The 25,527-nt window shown below is 36.7% G+C and overlaps 1 protein-coding gene across 4 annotated transcripts in view; it reads left to right on the forward strand.

Annotated features, from left to right (window-relative positions):
- Map3k5 (mitogen-activated protein kinase kinase kinase 5) overlaps nt 1-25,527 on the forward strand; it is a 205,106-nt gene that overhangs the window by 93,184 nt on the left and 86,395 nt on the right. For all 4 annotated transcript variants that reach the window (XM_074073740.1, XM_074073720.1, XM_020180404.2 and 1 more), the window contains 2 exons: nt 16,035-16,147; nt 24,816-24,975. In XM_074073740.1, coding sequence (XP_073929841.1) covers nt 16,035-16,147; nt 24,816-24,975 — 273 coding nt within the window. The remainder of the gene's footprint in view (nt 1-16,034; nt 16,148-24,815; nt 24,976-25,527) is intronic.

Genomic DNA, 25,527 nt, shown 5'->3' on the forward strand with positions numbered 1-25,527 from the left:
CAGCCAAGAAGCCCACCCTTGCACAGCGAAAATGTTTTTTTAAAAAAATGGGAGGGAAGCAAGGACAATTCTAAGTGAATAAAGACTGAGGTAGCTTGTGGCTGGCAGACCTTCCCGAGAAGAATGCTAAAGGGAAATCTCTAGGCTGAATGGAAGTGAGTGAATGGATATTTGGATCTATAGGAAGGAATGTGCAACACTGGAAATAATGACAATATGAATAAATATAAAAGACACTATCAACAATGTGAAAAAAATTAGAGATAAGTAGCAATGCATATAACCAATATAGGATTATTAAAAATCTTTAAGGAAAAGGGTTTTTTTTTGGTGCCCAGGGCCTGGCACTTGTGAGGCAAGTGTTCTACCACTAGAGCCATGCCCCCAACATTTTTTACTTTAGATACTTTTGGGATAGGGTCTCATGTTTTTGCCAAGGCTTGCCTGCACTACTATCTTCCTTTACATGGCTGGAATAATGGACTCGTACCACCACACCCACCTAGTGAGATGTGGTCTTGCTAAAGTTTTGTCCAGGCTGACCTTCAACCAGTGACTCCACCTCCCAAGTCACTGGGATTACAGGTGTAAGCCATTACATGTAGCCTAAGAAAAAATTAATGGGCACAGGATATGAATAGATCACTTACAAAAGAAGAATCACAAATGTCTGATAAATGTATTTTAAAACATATAATAAAAAGATGTTAAAACAATGACATACCATGTTACACTATTAGCCAAAATTTATAAATCTATAAATCAACTGTTGACAAGAAAAATGGGAAGTCCTAATCCCTTGCTGGTTGGGATATAACATTTTATAACCACTTAAAGATTTTGGTATCATCAAGGAAAGCTACCAACTTGTCTACCCTAGACCCAGCAGAGATACACCCTAGAGAAAAATTTAACCAAAAAAAAGTCTTTAAAAAAAAATGACCAACAGGTGTGGTCATGCACTCAGGAGGCTGAAGTAGGAGGATTGAGAATTTGAGGCCAGCCTGGGCTACATAGTGACAGCTTGTCAAAAAAAATTAAAAGTTGACCAAAATAAGCAAGTGGCAGAATGATACATTTAATTTGATCTATAGAATTTTAAAAACCACCTTACAGATATAGAATTAGAATAGACACGTGGATGGCCACCATAAATTCCCCAGATTCAGTATGATGGTTACCAGTGGGGAGGGAAGAACTGAAAGAGAGTCGGAGTGATTGACGTATGATTTTAAGTGTATTTAACACATTTTCGCTTTTTTTTTTTTTTTGAGGGGGTGTCAGGGGTTTGAACTCAAGGCCTCATGCTTTACATTTTACTTCTTAAGTCGAATGGTGGCTGTGTTAGAGTGTTGCACTTCTTACTATTCCTAAAATGTTCTCCAATTAAAATATATCTATATTTTTGGGCTGGTGGAGTGGTTCAAGTGGTAGATATCTGCCTAGCAAGTATGAGGCCCTGAGTTCAAACCCCAGTACCACAAATAAAAAAGTCTATGTCTATATATCTGTATCTGTCATGCATTAAAGGAGTTTGACAATTCAAGAGTTTGTCATTGATAGCTAATAAAACATTTTTAAGTTGTGAAAGTAGTCTTAATTTTTAAAATCTATGTCCCTTTAGTAGGAGGGAGGCTGTGAGTGGAGTCCTGAGTTATAACCACTGAGGAAAAGTTGGGGACAGTGACTTCCTAGATTCTTCATAAGAAGCTTGGGTTAGGACTTCTAGATTTTTCCCTTACATTTTTACTACAATGCAGAGTTTTATAGTTTCTCATAAGCAAGCCCCTCCCCGCCATGGTTACAAAAGAGAAATGTAACTATGCAGCCTTGTCATTATTACAAGATTTATACTTTAGTGAAATTCTTAATGGAGGGAATTAGAACCTGAAATTTGAGGAGCATTAATTGTACCAGTCTAAATGCTTTGTATGGTAGTGATGGTGAAATGCAAAGATAAATCCTTAAGAAGCTGGGTTTTCATGGTCTGTGAATTCAAGTGGAAAAAGTCCTAGGAAGTTCATGTGTGTTGTGCACAGGAATAAAAAGAAGTGTCTCCTCATTTGAAAACACAACAGTTTAGACTACAGAGAGACATTTTCAAGGTCATGTCAAGTTCAGTTAAGGAGTGGAGATTTTTCTGGTTACATTGTGGTTTTATTTTGTTTTAACTTTTCTGGTTCCTTTTTTTTTTCTTCCTCTTCTTCTTCCTATTTAGCCTAGAAACATTAACTGTTTCAAAAGAGCTTTGTGATCAAGGTCTTTCGGTCAAGCAGAAGATGTCTAGATTTGTATGATTTCATTTTAAGCTGCCCATTGCTTTTCTAGTAAGAATAGGGATGCCTAATAGAGTTTTAAGACTTTTAATGGCAGAGTACATAGGAATTGATCTTGTGTGTGCTACTGATTTATCTGGTAATATAAGCATGTCACTTTTATTGTTCGGTACCTGTCTGTACTCTCTCACCATTGTTATATCCACTTACACTAAAAGATACTGAAAAGCCAAAAGCCACCCCCATTTTAAAATGGAGTCATTTTTATGCCCTTACACTCAGAAAGCTGTTTAAGAATTTCTTACTGTTTTCATCCATCCTCTGAGACAATGCAGACACACACTCCTTCACATTGGCACCGTTCCTAACCTCCTTTTCTGTGAGAACTAAGAAGAAAAACTACCCCTCTGATGGGGTGCTGATGGAGGAGGGGAAGGTGCCATGGATGTCATCAGGCATCTGGCCAGGTTTACCCAGTAACACACCTGCCCTAAGTCCTGGGTCCCAGTGGAATCTTTTAGCTGACCTTCTTGTTGAGTCATAATCCTCTGAGTTTTCACTTGTCAAATGCAGGTGCTGAGATGAAGAGTGGGGTGCACAGCAGGTCATCAGTCCCTCAGGGTTCTTTCCATGGACTGAGTCATTTTCTGTGAGTTTGAATACACAGTGGCCCATGGACCATGGAAAGTTTAAGATTAAGAGCTTCTCCATAGAAGAGCTCCACACAGTTGTGATGATAGTGACTTGTGTGAACCTTTTTCTTTTTTGTAATTCCCAATTTTTTTTTGTAGCACTGGGATTTGAACTCAGGACCTTGGGCTTGCTAGGCTGGTGCTCTGCCACTTGAGCTACTCTGCCAGCCCTGTTTTGTTTTAGTTATTTTTCAGATAGGGTCTCACAGTTTTTACCCATGCCAGCTTTCGGCCGTGATCCTTCCTCCATATGCCTTCCATGTAGCTGTAATTACAAGCATGCTTGCCATTCCTAGCTTGTTTGTTGAAATGGAATATCGCTAATTTTTTCCCATGCTGACCTCCAACTGTGATGCTCCCAAGTAGCTGGGATTACAGATGTGAACTACTGTACCTGGCCATAATTCCCTTTTAAAACATTGTCAATAAATGCAGTGTTACTGCCTCATGGTAGGGGCTCTACACTCCTCTGCAGTATCTGATCAAAGTCCTGGGCATGGCACCCTTTTGCTGCCTGGGAGGCCCTTCAATGCACAGCGATGTGCTGAGAGCTTTAGTTGAGAATCCAGAATGTGAAACTAGAGAAGAAAAAGTTCTCTGGTTCAGAGGTTTTTTGTTTTTTTGGTTTTTGTGTGAGTGTGGTGCTGGGTTTGACCTCAGGGCCTTGATCTTGAGCCACTCCACCAGACTGTTTTTGTGATGGGTTTTTTTGAGATAGGGTCTCACAAACTATTTGCCTGGGCTGGATTACAGACGTGAGCCACCAGCACTGGTTTAGAATTTTTAAGATTTGTCACTTTAGATGTATTGTTAGAACAGTCTTTAGGTTTTGAGTCCTATCTGACAGGGAGGGTGGGTGGTCTGAATAGTTACATCCTGCTGATTGAAAAAGTTTTAAACAAGAGTAGTTCTCTCTTGTTTGATGTTTTTTGTGGTGATTTCCTTAGTTATTTTTGTTCACTGATGCTTTTGAGGCTGGCTGAAATAATGCTATTACATTCGCTCCTTGGTGCCCATGGAAATTGACTAAGGACCCTCTGTGGGCACCAAAATTCACAGATGCTCCAGTCTCTTGTATAAGATGATTCAGTATGCAAGCAATATTTCCATATACTTTACATCATCTCTAGATTATTTATAATACCCAACTTGTACTGTATTGTTTAGAGATAATGATAGGCCAAAAAGTCTGTACATTTGCAGTAGAGATAGATTTTTTTTCAAATATTCTCAACCTGAGGTGGGTTGAATTCTTGAATACAGAACTCATGGATAAGAAGGGCCAGATCTATTTCTATATTTAAATTTCTATTATCCAAGTTAAAGTTATAAAAAATGTCTTTTTCATCTGTAGGTGGTTGAACTGTGGTTTGTTTTTACTATATGAAAAGGTTGTGCCTTTTATCATACCTGTTCAAGATAAACTTTTAAAAGTCAAAAAGCAGTCATGGTACCTGTCACCCATGCTGTTTAGAGGACATTTGGGGCTGGTATAGGAGAAACAGTGAGATGAGAGAAGAGGGAGGGGGAAGTTTGCAGGACAGCCAGCTTTCAAAGATTATGATGTGACCATGACCAAGTTGCCTAGACTTATATCCTGGGGGAAAAAAGACCACAGACCTCCTGAGGCAACAGACTTGACAACTGGAGATGGTCCAAGGAAACATTACCGATAAAGCACCATGCCTTGGAGGCCATGGAAGTTCTCACTGCCAGGATTGTCACACAATTGCTTGTTAACCTGATCTGTAAAAAAAAGAGCCATGAAATAAATGGCTTTTCATATGCAGCATGGCTGACTTAAAACAGCTGATATGCAGCGTTTGTTCACATAGATCCAAATACTAACCAAGCCCTTTAGCACAGAGTTTTCTGGGCATTATTAGCTGTTGGGGCTTACCAGAACCATGTGAAGTAGGCAAGGGTGGCATTTTTCTTCCTACTTACAACCAAGAGAATTGAAATTTGAAGAACTTAAGTGAGTTCTTGATGCTCTATGATTACTAAATTTTCAAATCTCACTTTCTCCATGTTGTTTTTACTTCATCCCATGTCCTCTTCCCTGGAGTTTCCTGGAACAGCGTTTCCCAAAATGTCTCTACTGTTTTATTGAGGAGGCAGGTGCTACATACAGGGAGATTGACTCAATACCTAGAAACAGTGTCATCTTAGGCAAATGAGAACCTTTAGGAAATTCAAGTTTCTTGTTTAAAAAATAAGAGTAATACCTCCCTAGTGAGTTAGAGTGCTCTTGAACCTGACAGCCACCCCAACACTGCACTCAGATGAGTGTAAACAATAAAAATGTATCTCCTAAACCATGACATCTAGGAGTAGGACTGGCTGTAGCATAGATTGAGTCAGGAGGTTAAAACTCTCTGCTCAGGTCCTTTCCCTCAGTGGCTTTGCCACTGAGGTGGCCTTCTTAATGTTGCCAGGTGGCTGCAGGACTTCCTGGATCAATTCAGATCAGCTACCCCAATGTCAGAGAAAGGAGGCTATCTTTTCCTATATCTTTACCTTAGAACTGATAAAAACCTACTCATAAAAACCTGCTCCAGTCTTTCCTTACATCTTTCTGCTTCTAGCAGTTTATCACAAGCCTAGGACTACACAGATCATTAACACCAAGGCTACCCTCCCTGCTAAGACTAATGTCTTTGGGAAGAATGAGTACTCTGAAGTGTGGATTAAATGAAATTTATGTTAAAGGTCTGGAATCCTGTAGGCCATTAGTGTTATATCCTCAGTGTATAATATGTAAAAATAGTTTGAATTTCTTGATATTTGTCAATTTATCCATGCTTAAAATGGACTTTGACTACATTAAGTTTACCTATTTCTTCTTTCAGGATCTAGCTAGACATTTTATCAAATGTGTAGAGGCTGCATAATTTTCACAGGGGTCTTATTTGAGTTCCATTTATCAGGGTCACATGGGATGGGCAGCAGTTGCTTGATGTTGCAGTTGTTTCTGCAGAAGATGGTGTTCTCATTCTGAATGGGGATAGGAAGTCATTTTCAGAACTTTTAAAGAAAATTAGGTACCTGTACTGTATTAGCCTAGTCACATCTCTCCTGTTAACAATGTTGAAACAGATACGTAGTTGGAAAATTAAGAGCTGTAAGGCTGTTTTTGTATTACTGTGTTCATTTTTCCATAGTCACTTGGGAAAGAACAAGAGCCTTGCCTTATCAACTAATTTTTTTTTTTACATCAGTGATGGTGCTATTCAAACAATAATTATGCCTAATAAAGATTTACTTCTTTTAATGTTACTAATGGGGTTGGCTTCACTTTGAAAGAGTTATGTAGCAACCCAATCACGTGTAAAGAAAATCAAATGTCTATTTTCCATTTGCACATTGAGCCCTTTTTCTTTCCTTGGCTCCAAGCTGTCATCCTCTGTGTCATCTCCATTCCATGCCTTCCTTCCCCAGAGCTTACTCCACCATCCCATTGACATCATTTCTGTTTGGTCCTTTATGTTTCCAATAGACAAGTTTCCAGATTTGGGGTGGTTTTTATTTTAGAACACAAAGCCTGAAGAGTTTTTAGGAACTCAGCATGGTGTCCAGATATAGATGATTCTGTGCCTTGGAACATTGGCCTCATGCTCTGATCTTGGCTTAATACCACATTCAGCAGATGACAGATTGGATGAAGATCTGTTGTGGCATGGTCAAGTCCAAGAATGATGGTATTTAGTATGTTAGTGTGGAAGTTTTCTCATTGTGATTAGTGAATACTGAGTACATGAGGAGAGCCATCAAGGCTTGCTTTACATAACTCCATTGTCACTCATCCAGAGGGATGAGTGAGAAAACAGGTATTTGTCAGGCATTATGCTGAAAAGGAAGGAAATATGGATGAAGAGGAAGGATTTCATTCAGTGAACCAAAGTGATTGTTTCCAAATCTTGCTCAATATCAGAATGGCTAGGGAGGTTTTCAGCCATTAGGAGTTCTTTCCCTGGGGATATTTTGCTTCAGTGGATCCGTTTCACTAAGTAGATAAATCAGTTGATTAATATGATTATTCTTTTATTAAATGGTACATTTCCAGGGGACAGGGCTTAAGTGGTAGAGTGCCTGCTTAACAAGTGGTAGGCCCTTAGTTCAAACCCAGTACCGCCAAAACCCAGTGAACAAATGGAGCTTTTCCCCATATCTATCTGTCATTCTACCCCTCCTAAATCCTTACTGTTCTTCACATCTTCAGAGATTAGTTCTAAATTGACAAATCACATTCTGGAAAGCTATTAGGCCTTACACATCAAGAGCTTTGAAATAATTCATGTCATTTGGAAACTATCCAAAGAAAAAGCAGATATGGAAACAAAGATGTGGTTACAATGACATTCATGACACTGAATTTTATGGTAACAAAAAAACTAGAAAAAAGCTAAATGCTTAACAAAGGGGAATTATTAAACAAAAGGTAACATCTCCACAAGATAGAGTACCGTTCATTCAAAATTGTGAAGTGTTTTTTTTGTTTTGATGATGGTAAAAATGTACTTTTATATTTTAATAAAAGTATTAAAATATGTTATGTTTTATTATATATAAACTTTTAATACTTATATCAAGTACATTTTATCTTTGCATATTAATTTTTATATTTTAAGTATCTTTTTTTGGTGGCACTGAGGTTTAAATTCAGCACCTCCCACTTGCTAGCCATGTGCTCTATCACTTTAGCCATGCCCTCGGCTCTTTTATGCTTCAGTAATTTTTCAGTTCCAGTCTCACTCCTTTTGCTCAAGGCTGACCCTTGAACCAATGTCCTATCTCCATCTCTCAAGTAGCTGGGATTGTAGGTGGCTCCATCTTACCATTTTCAGGAGTAAAGTTCACTAGCACTAAATATATTCATGCTGTTGTGCAACTATCGTCTTACAAAACTGAAACTCTGTACCCAAGAGATAACTTCCATTCATCCCTTCTCTGAGCCCTGTAGACGACCTTTTTACTTCTGTCTCTATGCACTTGACTACTACAGGTACCTCATATAAATGGGATTTGCCTTGGGATTGTGTTAATTCACTTAGCATAATGTTTTCAAGGCTTATGTATGTTGTCATATGTGTCAGTATTCCCTGACACATATGACAAACAATATTTCACTGTATGCATTATACCACACTATCTTAATCCACTCATCTGTCAGCAGACATGTGTGTTTTCATCTTTTGGGTATTGTAAATAACACTATTATGACCATTGGTGTATAAATATCTCCTTTGAATCTTGCTTTCAATTTTTCTTGGTGTATACCCCAAAGAAAATTGTGACTTTGGAAAATGTTTCATAGTAACATGTATCAGATACCATGTCAAATTAAAAAAACAGGTTATAAAAGTTGCACAGTTCTCCTTTTGGAAAAAGTATATAAATAGTAAAAGGAGTGGAAGAAGATAGAATTTGAGGCTCCTTGATTTTCTTCCTGAATTTTCAGTGATAATATGGAATGTACACAAATAGTTTGAATTGGAGAAAGGGTCATCTTTTCCAGATCAAGTCAGAAGGGTGATTTGGCTCTCATTTTCTGCACATGCTGCCCTGCTTGCCTTTGAGTTATTTATGAGTGATAATTTCACAATTATTCCTAGAGATGCCGAGCACCATGAAATTCTAATTTAATTACTGGTGTCTCACCATAAGAGTCACAGCTGTTATATCACAAACAAGGAAAGCTGAGAGCTACATAGAAAGAACTCAAGTTCAGTCTCTTCCATGCTGAAAAGTAGATGTCTTCAGCTAGAAATAATCAACTCAATATTTCTTTTATATTTGATTTTTGTTGTACATCTCAGCAAAGATGCAAAAAGGGAACAGGTTTTATTATGAAAATATCACTCATTTTACAATCAAGGTCTTTGCTAGTTCAAAGGCTAGTTCACAACCAGGTGACACACAGTGCTTATAATAGGGTGGTTCTTGAGCAAAATGTGATTAGTTTGAGCCAGGTGTGGTGGCTCATGCCTGTAATCCCAGTTATGTAGGGGGAATAGGTAGGAGAATCATAGTCCAAGCTGGCCCAGGCAAAAACATAAGACGCTATGTGAAAAATAACTAAAGCAAAACAACGGATGGAGGTGTGGCCTTAGTGGTAGAGTGCCTGTCTAGCATGTGTGAGGCCCTGAGTTCAAGCCCCAGAACAGCCAAAGAGAAAAATCTATTACCTTGAGAGTGTCAGTGAAAAGTAATTAATTTTAAACATTTTGAATGTAATAATGAATTGAACAATGAAACTTATTTACTCCCTTTCAACAGATACTTAGTACTAAAATTTTAAAAATCATCAGGAATGGAAATAACTTCCTCCTATTATTCAAATATAGCTAGAATTCTCGAATGTCCAGTTCTCTCCCTAAGATTTGTTTCCCTAATAAAGTCCTTTCTAAGTTAGCTTCACTCATGGGTAATCATTTTATTTCTCTATGTTTATAATAATCTTCAGTCTAATGAAACTGATTAAATATATTTTGTGAAAAAATCCATTCTTTCCTAGAATATATCAGTATGTTTCTATTGAGTATATAACACAAACTTTATCCTCAATATGAAAACAGTTCATATTCTTTTATTCTTCATTTTAATTTTTCCTGTTCTGCTCCCCTCTCTTTTACTAAACAAAATAAAAATAAAAAGGAACCAAAAGGAAAAATATATTTTACTAAACACAAGCAAGGATAGTGATTCCGAGAACAGGGCTCCAGCTTTGGAATCCAGTAGAGCCAGGTTAAGATCCTGCTTGACCACTTCTGCACTTCCTGGCTTAATGTTTCAGTGCTCCAACTTCCTTACGGGGAAGGAATTCCGTCCATGTGAAAGAGCGGTAGAGTTAGAAATGTTACAATCTGAAGTGTCACATACAGTGCCTTGTGTGTAGTAGGTACTCTGTAATCACAGGCTGCTACTATCATTGCTTTTGTTAGTATTTGCCATCAATCACAGGTTTATTTGGTAGAAGGGCACCTATGCTATGTTATATTAGTATTAGAAACACACTCTGCCTGGCTGTTGGAAGATTATCTATTCTCATCCAATGACACTAGGTTTGGGTATACAGCTTGATGAATACTCATTCTAAACAGAAGCTTTCAGAGTTATTTTGTGGTTGTGCTATTTGTGTTTTGTCCTTGGTCATTCCATAAGAGGCTGTTCCTTTAGGCTGGGTCCCAGAGGGAAGACAGCGTACAGCAGAGCTAAACTAACATGACACAGAAATGTCATGAACATCAGTTGGGATTTTCAACTTTGACACTGGCACACTTGCCCTAAAATGACTGAGACATCAGCTTTAGCTAAAAGAAATAGTTTCATTATTTTAACATATACATGTGTTTTTATCAAGTTTGAGTCATTAAATACTAAGAAAGTGATCGGATTTAGATGGAAAATTGGCAGGAAGGAGCCAGTGAATGCAAAAGTGGTAATACTGAGGATCAACATGCCTACTGCGCCTGAGCTGTCAAGCTAAGAAGCTTTTTAGTAATTCAACAAAGAATCATACACCACTCTTCAGAGGAAAAGAAACTCTCCCTAGCAATAAATTAATTTCTCATGTAAGACCTTTTATAGACTGGGCTTGGGAGGAGGTGGAGATTTTCTTCTTTGTTCCACAGGTAGTTAAAAAAATCACCTGATGATTCAGGTACTAGAGACTCATTGACCAGCAAGACTGACAAGGTCTCTGCTGTCACCAAGCTGCATTTTATTGGGGGAGACTGGTGACAAAAAAAAAAGAGTAATTTCAAGTTGCTACAGATTCTAAAACAGATACGGAACTATTCAGAATTTCCATTTTTCTTGAGTCATGTGATGCTATGTGACTTTGAAGGAATTTTTCATTTCACCTAAGTTGTCATTTTTATTGTCATAAAGTTGTTCAGAGTAGACTACTTTTTCTTCCTTTTTAATGCTAGTGGAATCTATACTGATGTTTCCCTATTGCTACCTAGTAGCAATAATAATTTTACTTCTTTGCTTCTCTCTCTCTTTCTCTTCCTTCCTCTATCCTTCCTCCCCCTTTTTCTTTCCCCCTCTCTTCCTTTTTCACTCTCCTCCCCTCCCTCCCTCTCACAGTCTCTCCCTTTCCCTCTGATGAAATGTCTGCCTAGGAGTTTATCAGTTTTATTAAACTTTCCAAGCAATCAACTTTCAGCATTACTGATTTTTAAATTGCATTCCCATTTTATTTCATGGATTTCCTGTCCTTCCTTCTACTTTGGGGTAGCTCACCATTCTTTTTCTAGATGGAAGCTTGTACCATTGATTTTTCAATCTTGCTCCTTTTCCAATATATGCACTTAAAGACATAAGTTGTTCTGCATCCCAGGAATTTTGATATATTGAACTTTCAATATTGTTCAGCTCAAATGCCTTCTAATCTTCTGTGTGATTTCTTTTTTGGGTCTCAAAAGTAGGTTGTCCATTTTCCAAATGCATTTTTCTTTATTGTTCTCTACTTTAATTCTGTTGAGAGAAAAAAGGCCCTGCATTGTCAATGTTTTGAAATTTGTTGAGAAATGCTTATGACCCAGAAGAGATCCACAACTGTTTGGTGCAGTGTTCTAGGCAAATCAGGTAGAGTAGCTTGGTAATCATGTTGTTCAAATCATCCATGCCCTCACAGATAGTTTTTGTCTGCTCATTTGGTCATCGTGAAGACAGTGTTTTAAAATCTCTGGCTATGATTGTAGACTCACTTATTTTCTTAAATTCTTTCAATTTTTGCCTTATATGCTTTGAAGCGATGTTAATAGTACATTTAGGATTATTAAATTTGTTATATTTTTATTATTATGAATGATCCTCTTTGTCTCTTGTAATAATTCTTATACTAAAATTAGTTTTACCTGATACTAATATGTAATCACTACATCTTTATGCATTGTTTCACTTTCAACCTACCCACCCATGTCCTATGTTTAAAGTGTCTCTTCATAATACATATAATTGTGTCTTTTCTGTTATTATTAAATTTGATTTTAAAAATCTTTTACTTCATGTGTTTAGGCCATTTATGTTTAATGTAGGAACTTATACTGGGTTTTTGTCTAGAATCTTGCTGTGTATTTTCTATTTTTCTCATATGCTCTCTGTTTGTTTTTGTCCTCCCTTCCTTATTTTTAAAATTAATTTAGCATTACCATTTCTTCCCATTAGCTCTTTAGTAATGCTCTTTGTATTATTCTTTACTAACCCCCCAGGGGATTGCAGCCTATACTTTTGAATTTCACAGACTACTTTCAATTTGCCATTTCCTAAGTAAGGAAACTTAGAATAATTCAAATCATTAGTAGGCTTTAAATATTATAGCTAACGTATTTTATATCTTGTTACACATTTACCTGTTTTGTATCTTTCTTTCTGTATTTCAGTACTTCCAACTGGAATCACTTTCCTTTAGTCTGAAAATACTTTCAGTATTCTTTTATAGTATCATCTCCTGGCTACTAGTTCTCCAGTTTTTGCTTGTTTGAAAACACCTGTATTACCCTATTTTTTTTTTATTATTCTAATGATGTTATTGCATCATTTCTAGCTTTCCTAGAAATGATACCAAGCCAACTATCCATTTTAATGTTCCTTTGAAGATTATATATCTTTTTTCCTTTGGTTAGTTTCCTTCCTTTCTCTTTCCCTCCCTTCCTCTCTCCTTTCTTCCCTTCTATTTTTGCTGGTGGTTTACCTGAGGTACCTTTCATGCTAAGCAAACATTCCAGTACACCTCCAGGTCCTCTGTGTACAATTTAAAGATTTTTTTCTTAAGTCAGGCATAGTGGTTCATACCTGTAGTTTCAGCTACTTGGTAGACTGAAGCAGGAGCATCACTTAAGGCCATATGTTTGAGAGCAGCCTGGGTAATATAACAAGACCTCTACTTAAAAAAAAAAAAAAAAGATTTTTTTCTCTGTGTTTTTTATTTCAGCATTTAGATTGTGATTATTTTGTTTTATCATGCATCATGCTTGAGTTTTGCCAAACTTCTTGACTTGGTGGGATGATATGTTTTCATTCAGTCTTGGATTATTTCATTTACATCTTAAAATATTTCTTGTGTTACATACTCTTGCTTTTCTTCTGGCCATACAAGAATACATATGTGAGAACATTTAACCAGGTCTCATATGTCTCCTGACCCCGGTTGGGTTTTTCCCTTATTTCTTTCTCAGCTTCAGTTTAAATGCTTTTTTAGTGACATGTTTTTTAGTGCACCAAAAATATCTTCTGCTCTGTTTGGTATGGTTTTAAACCCATCCAGTGAATTCTTATTACATATTGTAGTTCTAGATTCCAGCTTTCTATTAAAGTTGTTTATCTTTTCATTCTTTTTGTTCATCTATTCCCATTTTCCTTACTGTATTTGTAATAATTATTTAAAGTCCTTGTCCATAAACTCTAGCATCTGTGGGTCATCTTTTCTTGGCTGTGTTTGCTCTTGTTTATAGTCTCATTTTCCTGGCTCTTTCCAACTCTCATAATTCTTTATCATGTACAAGACGTTTTGTACTTCAGAATTACTGAGACTGAAGATGACTTTATTTGCTCTCAAAGAGGCTGTGCCTTTTCTGCTGTTAGGCTAAGAAGATGATGACTTCAACAAATGGAGTTGCATTGGGTTGGGTCAGGTTTTAGTTTGAGCTGACCTAGTCTGTCTCTGTTTTGTCCCTGCTTCTTGGCTGTGACCCTGTTTAAAGACTTTTGATCCAGAGCCTAGCAGATCTCTATCTCCTGATCCCTTAACTACTGTAGGAGATTTTATGTCTGCTTCTTGGAGTTTGAGGCTTAGTTCTTTATTCATGCACATTGCTTAGTGCCAAACTTTATAAATTTCTTTCAGAAAAAACCCTTTATATGACCTTTTATATGTACCAGGTTCCTTTACCTACTAGAACTTTTACCTAGAGGAACATTACTCTTGTGTGTGTGTGTGTGTGTGTGTGTGTGTGTGTATTACTGAGATTTGAACTCAAGGCCTCATGCTTGTTAAATGTTTGAGTACATATTTAATGCTTTTTCTTGATATAAGTTCATAAATGTGTAATTGTGTCAATAAGTATACATAGAATTTTTATAAATTTTAGGTTTTAATATTGGCAAATTTCTGAAATACTGTACTTACTACTGTAGCTTATGACATTTCCCACTTTTTGCAGTGGTATTTTCTCAATATGTGACAAGACTTTATTTCTTTTATAACATGTCTACATTCTATTTTAATCTCAGAAAATCTAAGCAATGTTAAGACATTTTCATTTATGTTTTGGCTAATGTAATAGATAGATAGATAGACATGTATATGTATTTGTATTGTTTATGTTAACAGAAAAACAGATGTAAGTTCAATTATTCATCTTGGTTGGTATAGGCACATAGGAAATACGTAGTCAGTACTTACTAATTGGCTTGTGTAAGTCTTTTTTGACATTTTCCTTTTTATAACTTTAAGGGAGAGATTCTATGTTCTTTGTTTTAGGAGATACAAAAAATTTGTTGAAAAATATGCATATGAGAAAGGAAAGCATATAACATATTTCTTCTGTTACATTCTTTTTTGTTGGAACTCCCTACTTGCCTCTGAACAAAGACAAAGAACTTTAAGATGCAAATTAATATAAGATTTGTAAGACTTGACAGACTTTGAATGGCTATAATCTGGTTGCATACTTTTTCCATTTTGGAATGGAAATACCTACATTTCTAAAAAGATAAAAATATTTTTAAATCACCTGCAGGTGAAAAATTTTTTTCATCTTCCAAAGTATGTAACTATCAGAGCCAATGGGTTAAGACAAGTACTTATTTAATTTTTATTTCTATTCAGAGACATTTGTTCTACTTAAAAAGTATGACTCTTTAAAAAGGTACAAGATCCTCAATATTCAGAAAAATGTACTTTTTGTTTGATGTTTAACTTATTTGAGACTATGGAAAATTTCAAGTGTACATAAAAGCTAAGAATGTAAGTACACTATGTGCCTATCATCACTTTTCCTACTCCTGTCATTCACTTACACAGTTATAATTTAAATAAGAATCTCCTCTATCTTGGAATTATATTGCATGTTTCCTTATATAATCTGTTTTTGCATCTTTAAATGGTCTAATGGAAATTTACCTTACGTTTTTCTCTATCCGATTTTTTTAATAAGATTTCATTTTTCATGTGTTTGTCTTGGGCAGAGTCTATTAGTCTCTGGGTATTTATTTTCATTTTCTTCTTCGTGTGTCTGAGTGAAGTAATATTGAGTATCATTGCCTAGTTAAGGAGGCATGCATAGAAACCCTTTCATGGATCTAGGAAGTGTTACTTGAAAATACAGTGGATACTTAAACAGTGCAGTCCTTTCAAATGTTGCAATGTTTTCCAAGGTTGATATTCAATTCATTCATATTCAGAAAAGGGCTCTTATATTCTTTGAGCCAAAACTGCATGCTTGCGGAGACAAACCTCTGATTTCCTTAACTTCCTCCTGTAGTTGACATGCTGTTGTCATTATTTCTGTCACTCTTAGGGAAGTGACCCTTTCAGTACCTTTCCCAGGTGATTCTCCCCAATGCTTTGTATATTTTTAAGGCATTTTAAAAACCACTTTAAGAAATACATCAGGGTTTCCATATTTAATTTTTAAGATGCAGTCACATATTTCTGGTAGAGGTCAAGAGAAAACTTTTGCATCAGCATCCCTGTTTTTCTTTCTTGAGACAGGGTCTCACTGTATAGCCAGGCTGGTCTCCAATTTGTGACCCTTCTGCCTCTACCTCCTGAGTACTAGGATTACAGGTGCACACCACCACACCTGGCTAAGAGACAATTTTTTTAAAAGCTGGGGTCACTTGGTTGAAGGTGGGCTAAACAGGGAAATCAGTGGAGCTGGGGTCAAAGCCATGCAGTTACTTAAGCATTAAATACTAATAGCACATGAGATTCTGGGGAGGAGGCCAACTGAATATTTTTTGCTTAGGCACTGGAGTTATGCAAACAGAAGTTATTACACACCCAGGGTTTCATGAGTGAGAAAGTAAACTTGTACATTTGGTTTTTTTGTAGGTTCAAAAAGGCATTTGAATCTGAGCCAACTCTACAGTCAGGAATTAATTATGCAGTCCTCCTCCTGGCAGCAGGACACCAGTTTGAATCTTCCTTTGAGCTTCGGAAAGTTGGTAATTACAGCTTAATATTCTTTTCATGAAACTCAAGAACCAGGCCCAAACTTGGTACAAAGAAAAAGAACTTAGTAGCAGATCCTTTGGCTGTTTACCTCATCTGACTTGCTGAACAAAAAAGTTTATGAAATCTCCTTGCTTGGCATTTCATGCTGCTGTGCAGTACACTGTTGTGATACTGGGATGTCATTCCATTCGTTTATTTTACCTACTTCCCAAAGCCCCTGGTTAATATTTATTATTCCAGCTCAAACTACTATTGGCCATATATGGACTCTGCATTCAGCCTCCAACTCCCAAATAAAGATAGCATTTTGTTTATTTGTGTTTTGGTGGGACTGGGATTTGAACTCAGGGTTTTATGATTACAAAGCAGGTGCTCTATCAATTGAGTCACATTTTCAGAACAAGGTTAGTGTTTTGTGGAACATCAGGAATGCCTCCTATTTAAGACTATGATTGGGCTGGGGGCATAGCTTAAGTAATAGAGTGTCTGCCTAGCAAGTGTGTGCCCTGAGTTCAAATCCCAGTGCTGTGGAAAGGAAAGGAGAGGAGAGGAAAGAGGAAAGGAGAGGAGAGAAAGAAAGGATGTGTGCTTTTCTTGTGTTTTACAGAAAAAATATGCAAATAACCTTTATTTCTTTTTCTCGTTCTCAAGCCATCTGCCCCTATGATTTCATTGGTCTTGGAGGTGGAGCCTCCAGACCAGATAAATGACAGTCTTTTTAGTGACAGTCCTCAGAGAGGCCTCCATCTCCATCTCTGAATTGGAGCCATTGATAGAAAATGCTTTTGCCTGTTATCTGTAGACAAGTCTGTAGATTTATTTCATCTGCTAACCCTTCTATGGAATTTAAAGAAATTATGGCATCTTTGTAGACAAATTTTGAGTGATTTTCTTACTCTTTGGCTTGCTGACACTTGTTTTAAGATTCTAAGATCTGGGAATACTTTCTGTGATGATCAGATTTTGTTCTGAGTGTCTAAGCACTCCCTCTCAGAGAACCTTTCCAACTCTTGGAGGAGTTCTTACTATTGATCTGAATAACATTGATCTTAATGAAGCTGTGCACTGTAGAAGAAATTTTTCCTTTAATATTTTTAATTGGAAATGTTTATTATTTATTTTTCCTTAAAGAAAAATGATTTCTTGGCTTTGTAGACGAATGATAAAATATAATTACAACCACTGCTGGATTGCGGTGACATTGAGGACAAAGAAACTCTATATTAAGTAATTTTTTTGGGTTGATAAATTAAATCAGAGAAAATATACTGCAACTTGTGCTTTTTATAAGTTATATTAAAATATTACATCTTAGATTAATTTAAAAGCTCTACAGTAGCCAAAACTCCTTCTATATCAGTGGTCTAATGTAATTTTTATTGCTCTATTCTTGAACTCAGAGTGAAGTTTTATTGTAGCATCTAAATCCTCACAAGCCTTGACCTTGACCTGCATATGTAGGCAGAGCAGTAACAGTGGTTTGAAAGCTACTTATTCTAAGTCTCACTTTTAACTTGAGTGTAGATTTAAGACAGTCAGCACTCTGAGGTTTAACTCTAATATAACTCTGTTAGTAAACTTTAATATTTTTCCAAGAAGAACGATGTGTTGAATAAGCATTTGAAACATGAAATTGTATTTAAAATTTTGGAATCTGCACAACATACACAGATTTAAAACATGACTTGACAATGAGTTTTTAGCTACTTTAAGAGCTAGTTCTAGGCTTCTAAAATACACTCTAAATTGCACGCCCTTCAATTATAGAAAATAGCTTACTACTTTAGGTCCTATTAAATCATAAATGATGCTAATTAAAATAGGTTGACTGAAAGTTAATTTTTGTTTTGGTGGTACCATGGATTAAAATCAGGGCCTCATGTTTGCTAGGCAAGTGCTTTACCAATTGAGCCATCCATGCCCCCCCACCCCTGGTTCTTCTTTTGCTTTAGTTTGGTTTTCAAATAGGGTCTCTCACTTTGTCCCAGGCTAGCCTCATACCTTGATCCTCCTACTTCTGCCTCTCAAGTAACTGGGATTACAGGCATGAACCACTATGCCTGGCTAAAATTAATTTTTATATGATAAGATAGGACTAAATTGATTTTCAAGGAAAGACAGGTTGGCTAAATAAATTAATAGGTTATTATAATGATAGCAATCATGTATAAGGAAAACAAGACTAAATAATATATTTGGCATATTTTAAAGATATTCATTCTTTAATTCATTCTCAAAATGCTGTAACCAAATTTCCAGTGATTTGTGTCTCCTCTCATTCCCCCTGTTGGCCTCTCCAAACATATAAATTAATCTGAATTACTAATACAATAATTTTTTTTATCTTTTTTGAGACAGGATCTCACTATATAGCCCAGACTGGTCTGAAATTCATTATGTAGCCCAGGCTGGCCTCAAACCCATGATCCTCCTGCCTCTGCCTCCCAAATGTTGAGATTATAGCATGTGTCACCAAGCCTGGCTAATCAGGCTTTTCTTTATGAAATCCCTTCTTTAGCTGCTTTTTGAAATTTTGATTCATTTATGAAAAGAAAACAGTTGAAATTAAAATGTCATAAGATCACTGATTTTAAAGCTTTCTAAACATATTATCAGGTTTAAAAATCTGTAATATAAAAATCTCTAATATAAAAAATTCTTAGCTGTCATACTCTGTTGTCTAAAGATTCTGTTAGTCCATTTTATGTTGCAATTACAAAATGCATGAGATTGACTGCTTTATAAAGAAAAGATGTTTATTTAGCTCACCATTTTGGAAGCTGAAAGTCCAAGATCTGGTGGCCTAGTTGACTTGGGTTCTGGTGAGCACCCCCTGGGCTGTATCACTTCATGGTAAATGTCATCACGGTGGCAGCATCTGCAAGAGGGAGGATCACATGGTGATTCCGGGGTCATGCTTGTTCACGTACAACAACAACTCACTCTTGTTGGATCTAACCAAGATGCCACGAGAACTTTGATTCCTTCTGAGGAATGAGGACAGCATCTTGAATGACCTAACCCTCCCACAAAACTCCACCTCTTAAAAGTTCTACCACCTCCCAACACCACTCTGGGGGTGGGGGGTAAGCTTCCAACACGAGCCTTTAAGAGATGCACACATTCAAACCATATCCAAACCATTGCACACTCTTTATTTCAGTTGTGTGTTTGTTTAAGGTTATGACTAATTGCTTCATGGGTCTGTGTTTTACTCTCCCAAGTTTTAAATAATCATTGATGTTTAGACTATTTAGAACTAGGACTTAAAACCCAAAGTGAAGTTTTATGTCTTCTTTCTATTTTCAGCTTGACAAGTCTTATTAATATTCAGACTTCAGCTAAATAAAAAAAAAGTCCACATGCTGTGAAATTTTTTAACCATAAGACATTTTATGGGGGAGAGTCAGAATTATAGGTTTGGGTCCCTAACAGTAATGATGATGTAGTAAAAGAACACTGTTTGGAATTTGAGACAAACCACTACTTGAACCTTATTTTCAGTGAGCATTAAAAATTATTGAATATAAAATTTATACTACTAAGTATAAAAATCCATGAATCTATAATCAAGAGAAAATAAAACAAAAAAAAATCCTTCACTAACCACAAAGAACTCCTTCGTCACCTGTGGAGGTCGCCAATTTCTTAGAAAATCGGAGGTTATAAGGAAAGAATTAAAGTACTATTCCTTCCTTTTAAGGAAATATTACGGTTTATTCATCAATGAAGTATAGCTCTTCTTGAAGTAAGCTGTGCATAAATGTATTACTCATAAGAAGAAAATTCTTCCTAAGAATGCTAGTTAGTAAAATACAACCAATGATACAACTGATGATAACTGATATTACGGTAATGGACTGAATCATCAGTTAGAACTAAAACCATTAATTGAAAATATTCATTTTTAAAAAACATATACATCTTACCACGTTTACATGGTACCAAAGCTAGTTTACAGATTGCTCATTAGTCACAAAGGAACAAACGCATCTCTACAATGGAAGGATTCAGCCAACAGTGACCAAACTCACATGACTATTTCAAGTGATTATTATTCTTACTATGGGCCTCCTGATATGATGTAATACACAGCATCTCTTATGAAATATTCTCACCAAAAATGTTTAAGTGAAATCTTAAGATCTCAATAGGAATCAAAAGATCTAAAGAAAAAAGTCTGACAATACCACAATGTGCCATCAGAAGTCTAGAATATGAGGATATTCTACAAGACAGCACCCCCTGGTCATTTAACAAAATCTGTGTCATAAAAAGAAAAGTATGGATGGATTAGTTAGATTGCAAGAGATTTACAAACAGAAATACTGAGTATAATTAAATGATGCTGGTTTTGGAGAAAAACTATAGGAACCATTTGGTGAATAATTAGGGAATTTGAGTCAGGACTGGATAGGAGATAATATCTGATATTATCTTGTTAGGTGCAATAATGGAATAAGATATATAGGTATCTTATAATATTTAAGAGTGGAATGTATAATAGTGTCTGTAATTTAATTTGAAACTGTTCAGCAAAAAATATTCAGCAAGAAAGCAATAGCAAAAGGTTAATTGTTGAAAATAGACTTTCATTTATATAGATGTATACACATATGTATAAATGAATATATATATGTGCTTTTGGCAGTGCTGGGGATCAAGCCCAGGGTCACTGCATGCTAGGCAACTGCTCTACCACTGAGCTGCAGCCCTAGCCCCTCGTTGTTGCTTATTTTCTACTTTCATATACATTTGAAATTCTTCACAATGGAACATGGAAATGAGAAGAATCTGTCGCCACCACTTATGATGGGTTGCTAAACCTCTCTGGACTTTGCTTTTCTTATGACAAAAGGAACATATTCTCCAACTCGCTGCGCTGTATTAATGAAAAGAGTCGACATTTTCCATGTGCACAGTGTTGGGAACTAATGAGTATTCTGTAGGAGCGCCGTTCTCTCTTTGTGAGAACAGCCTTGAGTCTAATAACAGCTACATGGTAATGAAACAATGATAAAAACTAAACTACCGAAAAAATCCTCAATGCTTATAGTCATCATGGGGGAACAGATTTTATACATCTTGTGCAAAGAAGATAGAAGCTCATTCACAAAAGAAACACAAATATATGAAAAGATAGTCAATCTCAGTGGTTAAAAAGTGCAATGTTTTAGCCTGTAATCCCACCACTTGAGGCTGAGTCAGAAAGAATGTGAGTTCAGGGCTAGTCTGGGCTACGTAGCAAGACTGTCACAAAAGCAAAAATAAAAATAAAAAAGCAATTTTCCTTTTCCCCTCATCAGATTGGCAGTGGTCAATGTACACGATCACTCTCTTTTGGGAAGGGTTTGGGTGAGGGGTCCCTCGAGGGAGGGTGTTCATCAGAGTAGCACTTCCTCAGGGCAGTTTGGCAGAATGTATCAACATGTAAAGTGGAGATATCTTTTATCTCTAACAAATCCATGTTTAAAACTTCATGACAAGAAAAAGTTGCACAAGTGCACAAAGCTATGTGCTCGGGAACATTTATGACAATAGGACATGGCCTTCCACCAGCGTTTGGTTAAATACGTTGTGACATGTCCATGTGCTTAAAACACCATGTGTCATAAAAAAAGTAATACATTTTGTCCACATGTTGAGTGGCTGGGTGCAACATGACCCATTTATGCCATGGCCAAACCAAAATCATAAGAGTTTCTGTGGTAGAAGAAGTCTAAAATTTCATGGAGCACTTCTTTAGCTTTATTGTTAGACCCTTTCATAGTGTCTGTCTGGAAGTTCACCATCACATTTCTTTGCTAGACTGGTCCCAAGCCTGCTGCTCTGTAAGTAAGATGCAAGAAAAGTTCCAGCTGAGCATGGTGGTGGCAGGTTCTTAGCGCCCAATCTTTCTCCACCCCCCGCATTTTTCCCATATTTGTTGCATCTTTTTTAGTGTGTCCAGGTGGAAGGTCCTGGATGTTGTTGCATAGACAGGTGTTAATTGTTTTCATCTCATGAAACTTGCAGATGGCAAAGCTGATTTTAGCTTATTCTCAAAATGTGAAGAATTCCCAAATGCTCTTTTTTCTCTGAATTACTTATGGTTTAAGTGAAATTATATACTAAAAAGTAACTTTAAAAAATTTAAAGGTTATTTTGTTTTAAGTATAATTTTCAAAAAACAGGTAGAATTATGATTCTTGGGAAATATAGAAACATATAAAAGATTTTATTTAACCCAATTAGTGTGTAAACCAATAAGAGTATATGTCAGTTCAAAGACCATTTAATTTTTTTTTTTCATTTTTCTTTTATTATTCATATGTGCATACAAGGCTTGGTTCATTTCTCCCCCCTGCCCCCACCCCCTCCCTTACCACCCACTCCACCCCCTCCCGCTCCCCCCCTCAATACCCAGCAGAAACTATTTTGCCCTTATCTCTAATTTTGTTGTAGAGAGAGTATAAGCAATAATAGGAAGGAACAAGGGGTTTTGCTGGTTGAGATAAGGATAGCTATACAGGGCATTGACTCACATTGATTTCCTGTGCGTGGGTGTTACCTTCTAGGTTAATTCTTTTTGATCTAACCTTTTCTCTAGTTCCTGGTCCCCTTTTCCTATTGGCCTCAGTTGCTTTAAGGTATCTGCTTTAGTTTCTCTGCGTTAAGGGCAACAAATGCTAGCTAGTTTTTTAGGTGTCTTACCTATCCTCACCCCTCCCTTGTGTGCTCTCGCTTTTATCATGTGCTCAAAGTCCAATCCCCTTGTTGTGTTTGCCCTTGATCTAATGTCCACATATGAGGGAGAACATACGATTTTTGGTCTTTTGAGCCAGGCTAACCTCACTCAGAATGATGTTCTCCAATTCCATCCATTTACCAGCGAATGATAACATTTCGTTCTTCTTCATGGCTGCATAAAATTCCATTGTGTATAGATACCACATTTTCTTAATCCATTCGTCAGTGCTGGGACATCTTGGCTGTTTCCATAACTTGGCTATTGTGAATAGTGCCGCAATAAACATGGATGTGCAGGTGCCTCTGGAGTAACAGTCTTTTGGGTATATCCCCAAGAGTGGTATTGCTGGATCAAATAGTAGATCGATGTCCATCTTTTTAAGTAGCCTCCAAATTTTTTTCCAGAGTGGTTGTACTAGTCTACATTCCCACCAACAGTGTAAAAGGGTTCCTTTTCCCCCGCATCCTCGCCAACACCTGTTGTTGGTGGTGTTGCTGATGATGGCTATTCTAACAGGGGTGAGGTGGAATCTTAGTGTGGTTTTAATTTGCATTTCCTTTATTGCTAGAGATGGTGAGCATTTTTTCATGTGTTTTCTGGCCATTTGAATTTCTTCTTTTGAGAAAGTTCTGTTTAGTTCACATGCCCATTTCTTTATTGGTTCATTAGTTTTGGGAGAATTTAGTTTTTTAAGTTCCCTGTATATTCTGGTTATCAGTCCTTTGTCTGATGTATAATTGGCAAATATTTTCTCCCACTCTGTGGGTGTTCTCTTCAGTTTAGAGACCATTTCTTTTGATGAACAGAAGCTTTTTAGTTTTATGAGGTCCCATTTATCTATGCTATCTCTTAGTTGCTGTGCTGCTGGGGTTTCATTGAGAAAGTTCTTACCTATACCTATTTAAGAAACTAAGGTTTTCATAGACTGTTTAACAAGGAAATGTTAGGATAAGAGTTCTGAGTTTGATTTTCTTTTAAAGCTGGTTTATGTCCCACAGGATATAAAGCTTGGGGACCAGTTCCACTAGGCAGACATTGTTTGCATCTCTACTTAATAAAACTCGACAAGCAAACTGGTGTTAAGTCTGCCTTTAATAAGCTCAATGGTCATTGAGTGGCCTCATGCTTGCTTGTGATATTGAAGTGCTGTGCCCCTACCTTTTCTCCCTGTTTCCAAATCTCACATTATTTTTATAGTTTAATGTAATCAGTGTTAGCAGTCTTAAACAATTGTACAAGGATATATTCTTTTTAAGCAAATAAATAAAATGCAAAAATACAAGACAGATGAAAATTTATAATCAAATGCAAAACACCTGGAAAAACCAAACAATGTTGAACAGTTGGTGAGTTCACATTAGCTCATTTCATGCTTGTTAGAAAGTGATGGTAATAAAAAAAAAGTGTTGTCTGCCAGTCTTTAACTTTGTAACTGTAAAATAACTGTGTTTATATACAAATCATTATTAATTATTGTAGCATTTCATTCTTGCAAAAGATATATATATTTCTGCTTCAAGGCACTGATAGAATTTCAGCCTACAAAACAAGGTTTCCCTTTCAGGTTGCTTAAGACTCCATGATCTAATAAGAGAAGAGAGGAGGTCATACAACAATGGGCTGGGTATTCTTGCCTTTTAATTTATGCATATTTGGACATACATACAATTTCCCCACTGAAGTACTGAAGACAAACCCAGCATTTACTTTGGTTTTCCGACTAAGGGATATTTTTCACTTTTATTCTGTGTGCGTTTTTGTTAAACACTATCTTTTCACAATGAGCTTAAACCACTTTAATAATCAAACTTGAAGCAATTTTAATCTTAAAAAGAGGACAAAAGCTTAACTTTGCTTTGTAGTGAAAAATTAGCTCTCCCTGTGTGTGGTGTGTGTTTGTGACATTCTGCTTTCTGTTCATTTCCTAGGAGTGAAGCTAAGTAGCCTTCTTGGTAAGAAGGGAAACTTGGAAAACCTCCAGAGCTACTGGGAAGTTGGATTTTTTCTGGGAGCTAGTGTCCTGGCCAATGACCACCTGAGAGTCATTCAAGCATCTGAAAAGCTTTTCAAACTGAAGACGCCAGCATGGTAATAATAACCTCTTGGATAGAGCACAATGGTTCATGCCTATAATCCCAGGTACTCAGGAGACAGAGATATGAAGATCACAATTTCAGATCAGGTCAGGCAAAAAGTTAGTGAGCTCCGCATCTCAGGATAAAAGCCAGGGGTGGTGGTGCACATCTGTAATCTTAACTACTAGAGAGTCATAGGTAGGCAGATAGTGGTCTGAGGTGGGCCCCAGGAAAAAATGTGAGATACTTTCTGAAAAATAGCTAGTAACAATTAGATTATTTTATTTATTATTAGCACCAAATCCAGAATTTAGAGAAAAATGCAATGTTCATAAAGAAAGCATGTTGGCTGAAGGTTCTGATGATTTTGCACAAGTGCTAAACTAGTCACTTAGCCTTTGCTGCACACTGACCAGCCCACTGTGCTAGCCTAGGCAGTGTCACCATGTAAACCATGCAGAGGCCACACATTCAGTACCTGCAAAACTGAGCCACACTCGGTCTGAGACCACATGTCCAGCTCAGCCCCTCGTTTCCTTCATGGTCTACTCGAAGTTTTGTAATT

This window comes from Castor canadensis, chromosome 1 (genome assembly GCF_047511655.1).
Source record: "Castor canadensis chromosome 1, mCasCan1.hap1v2, whole genome shotgun sequence".
NCBI classification, from domain to species: domain Eukaryota; kingdom Metazoa; phylum Chordata; class Mammalia; order Rodentia; family Castoridae; genus Castor; species Castor canadensis.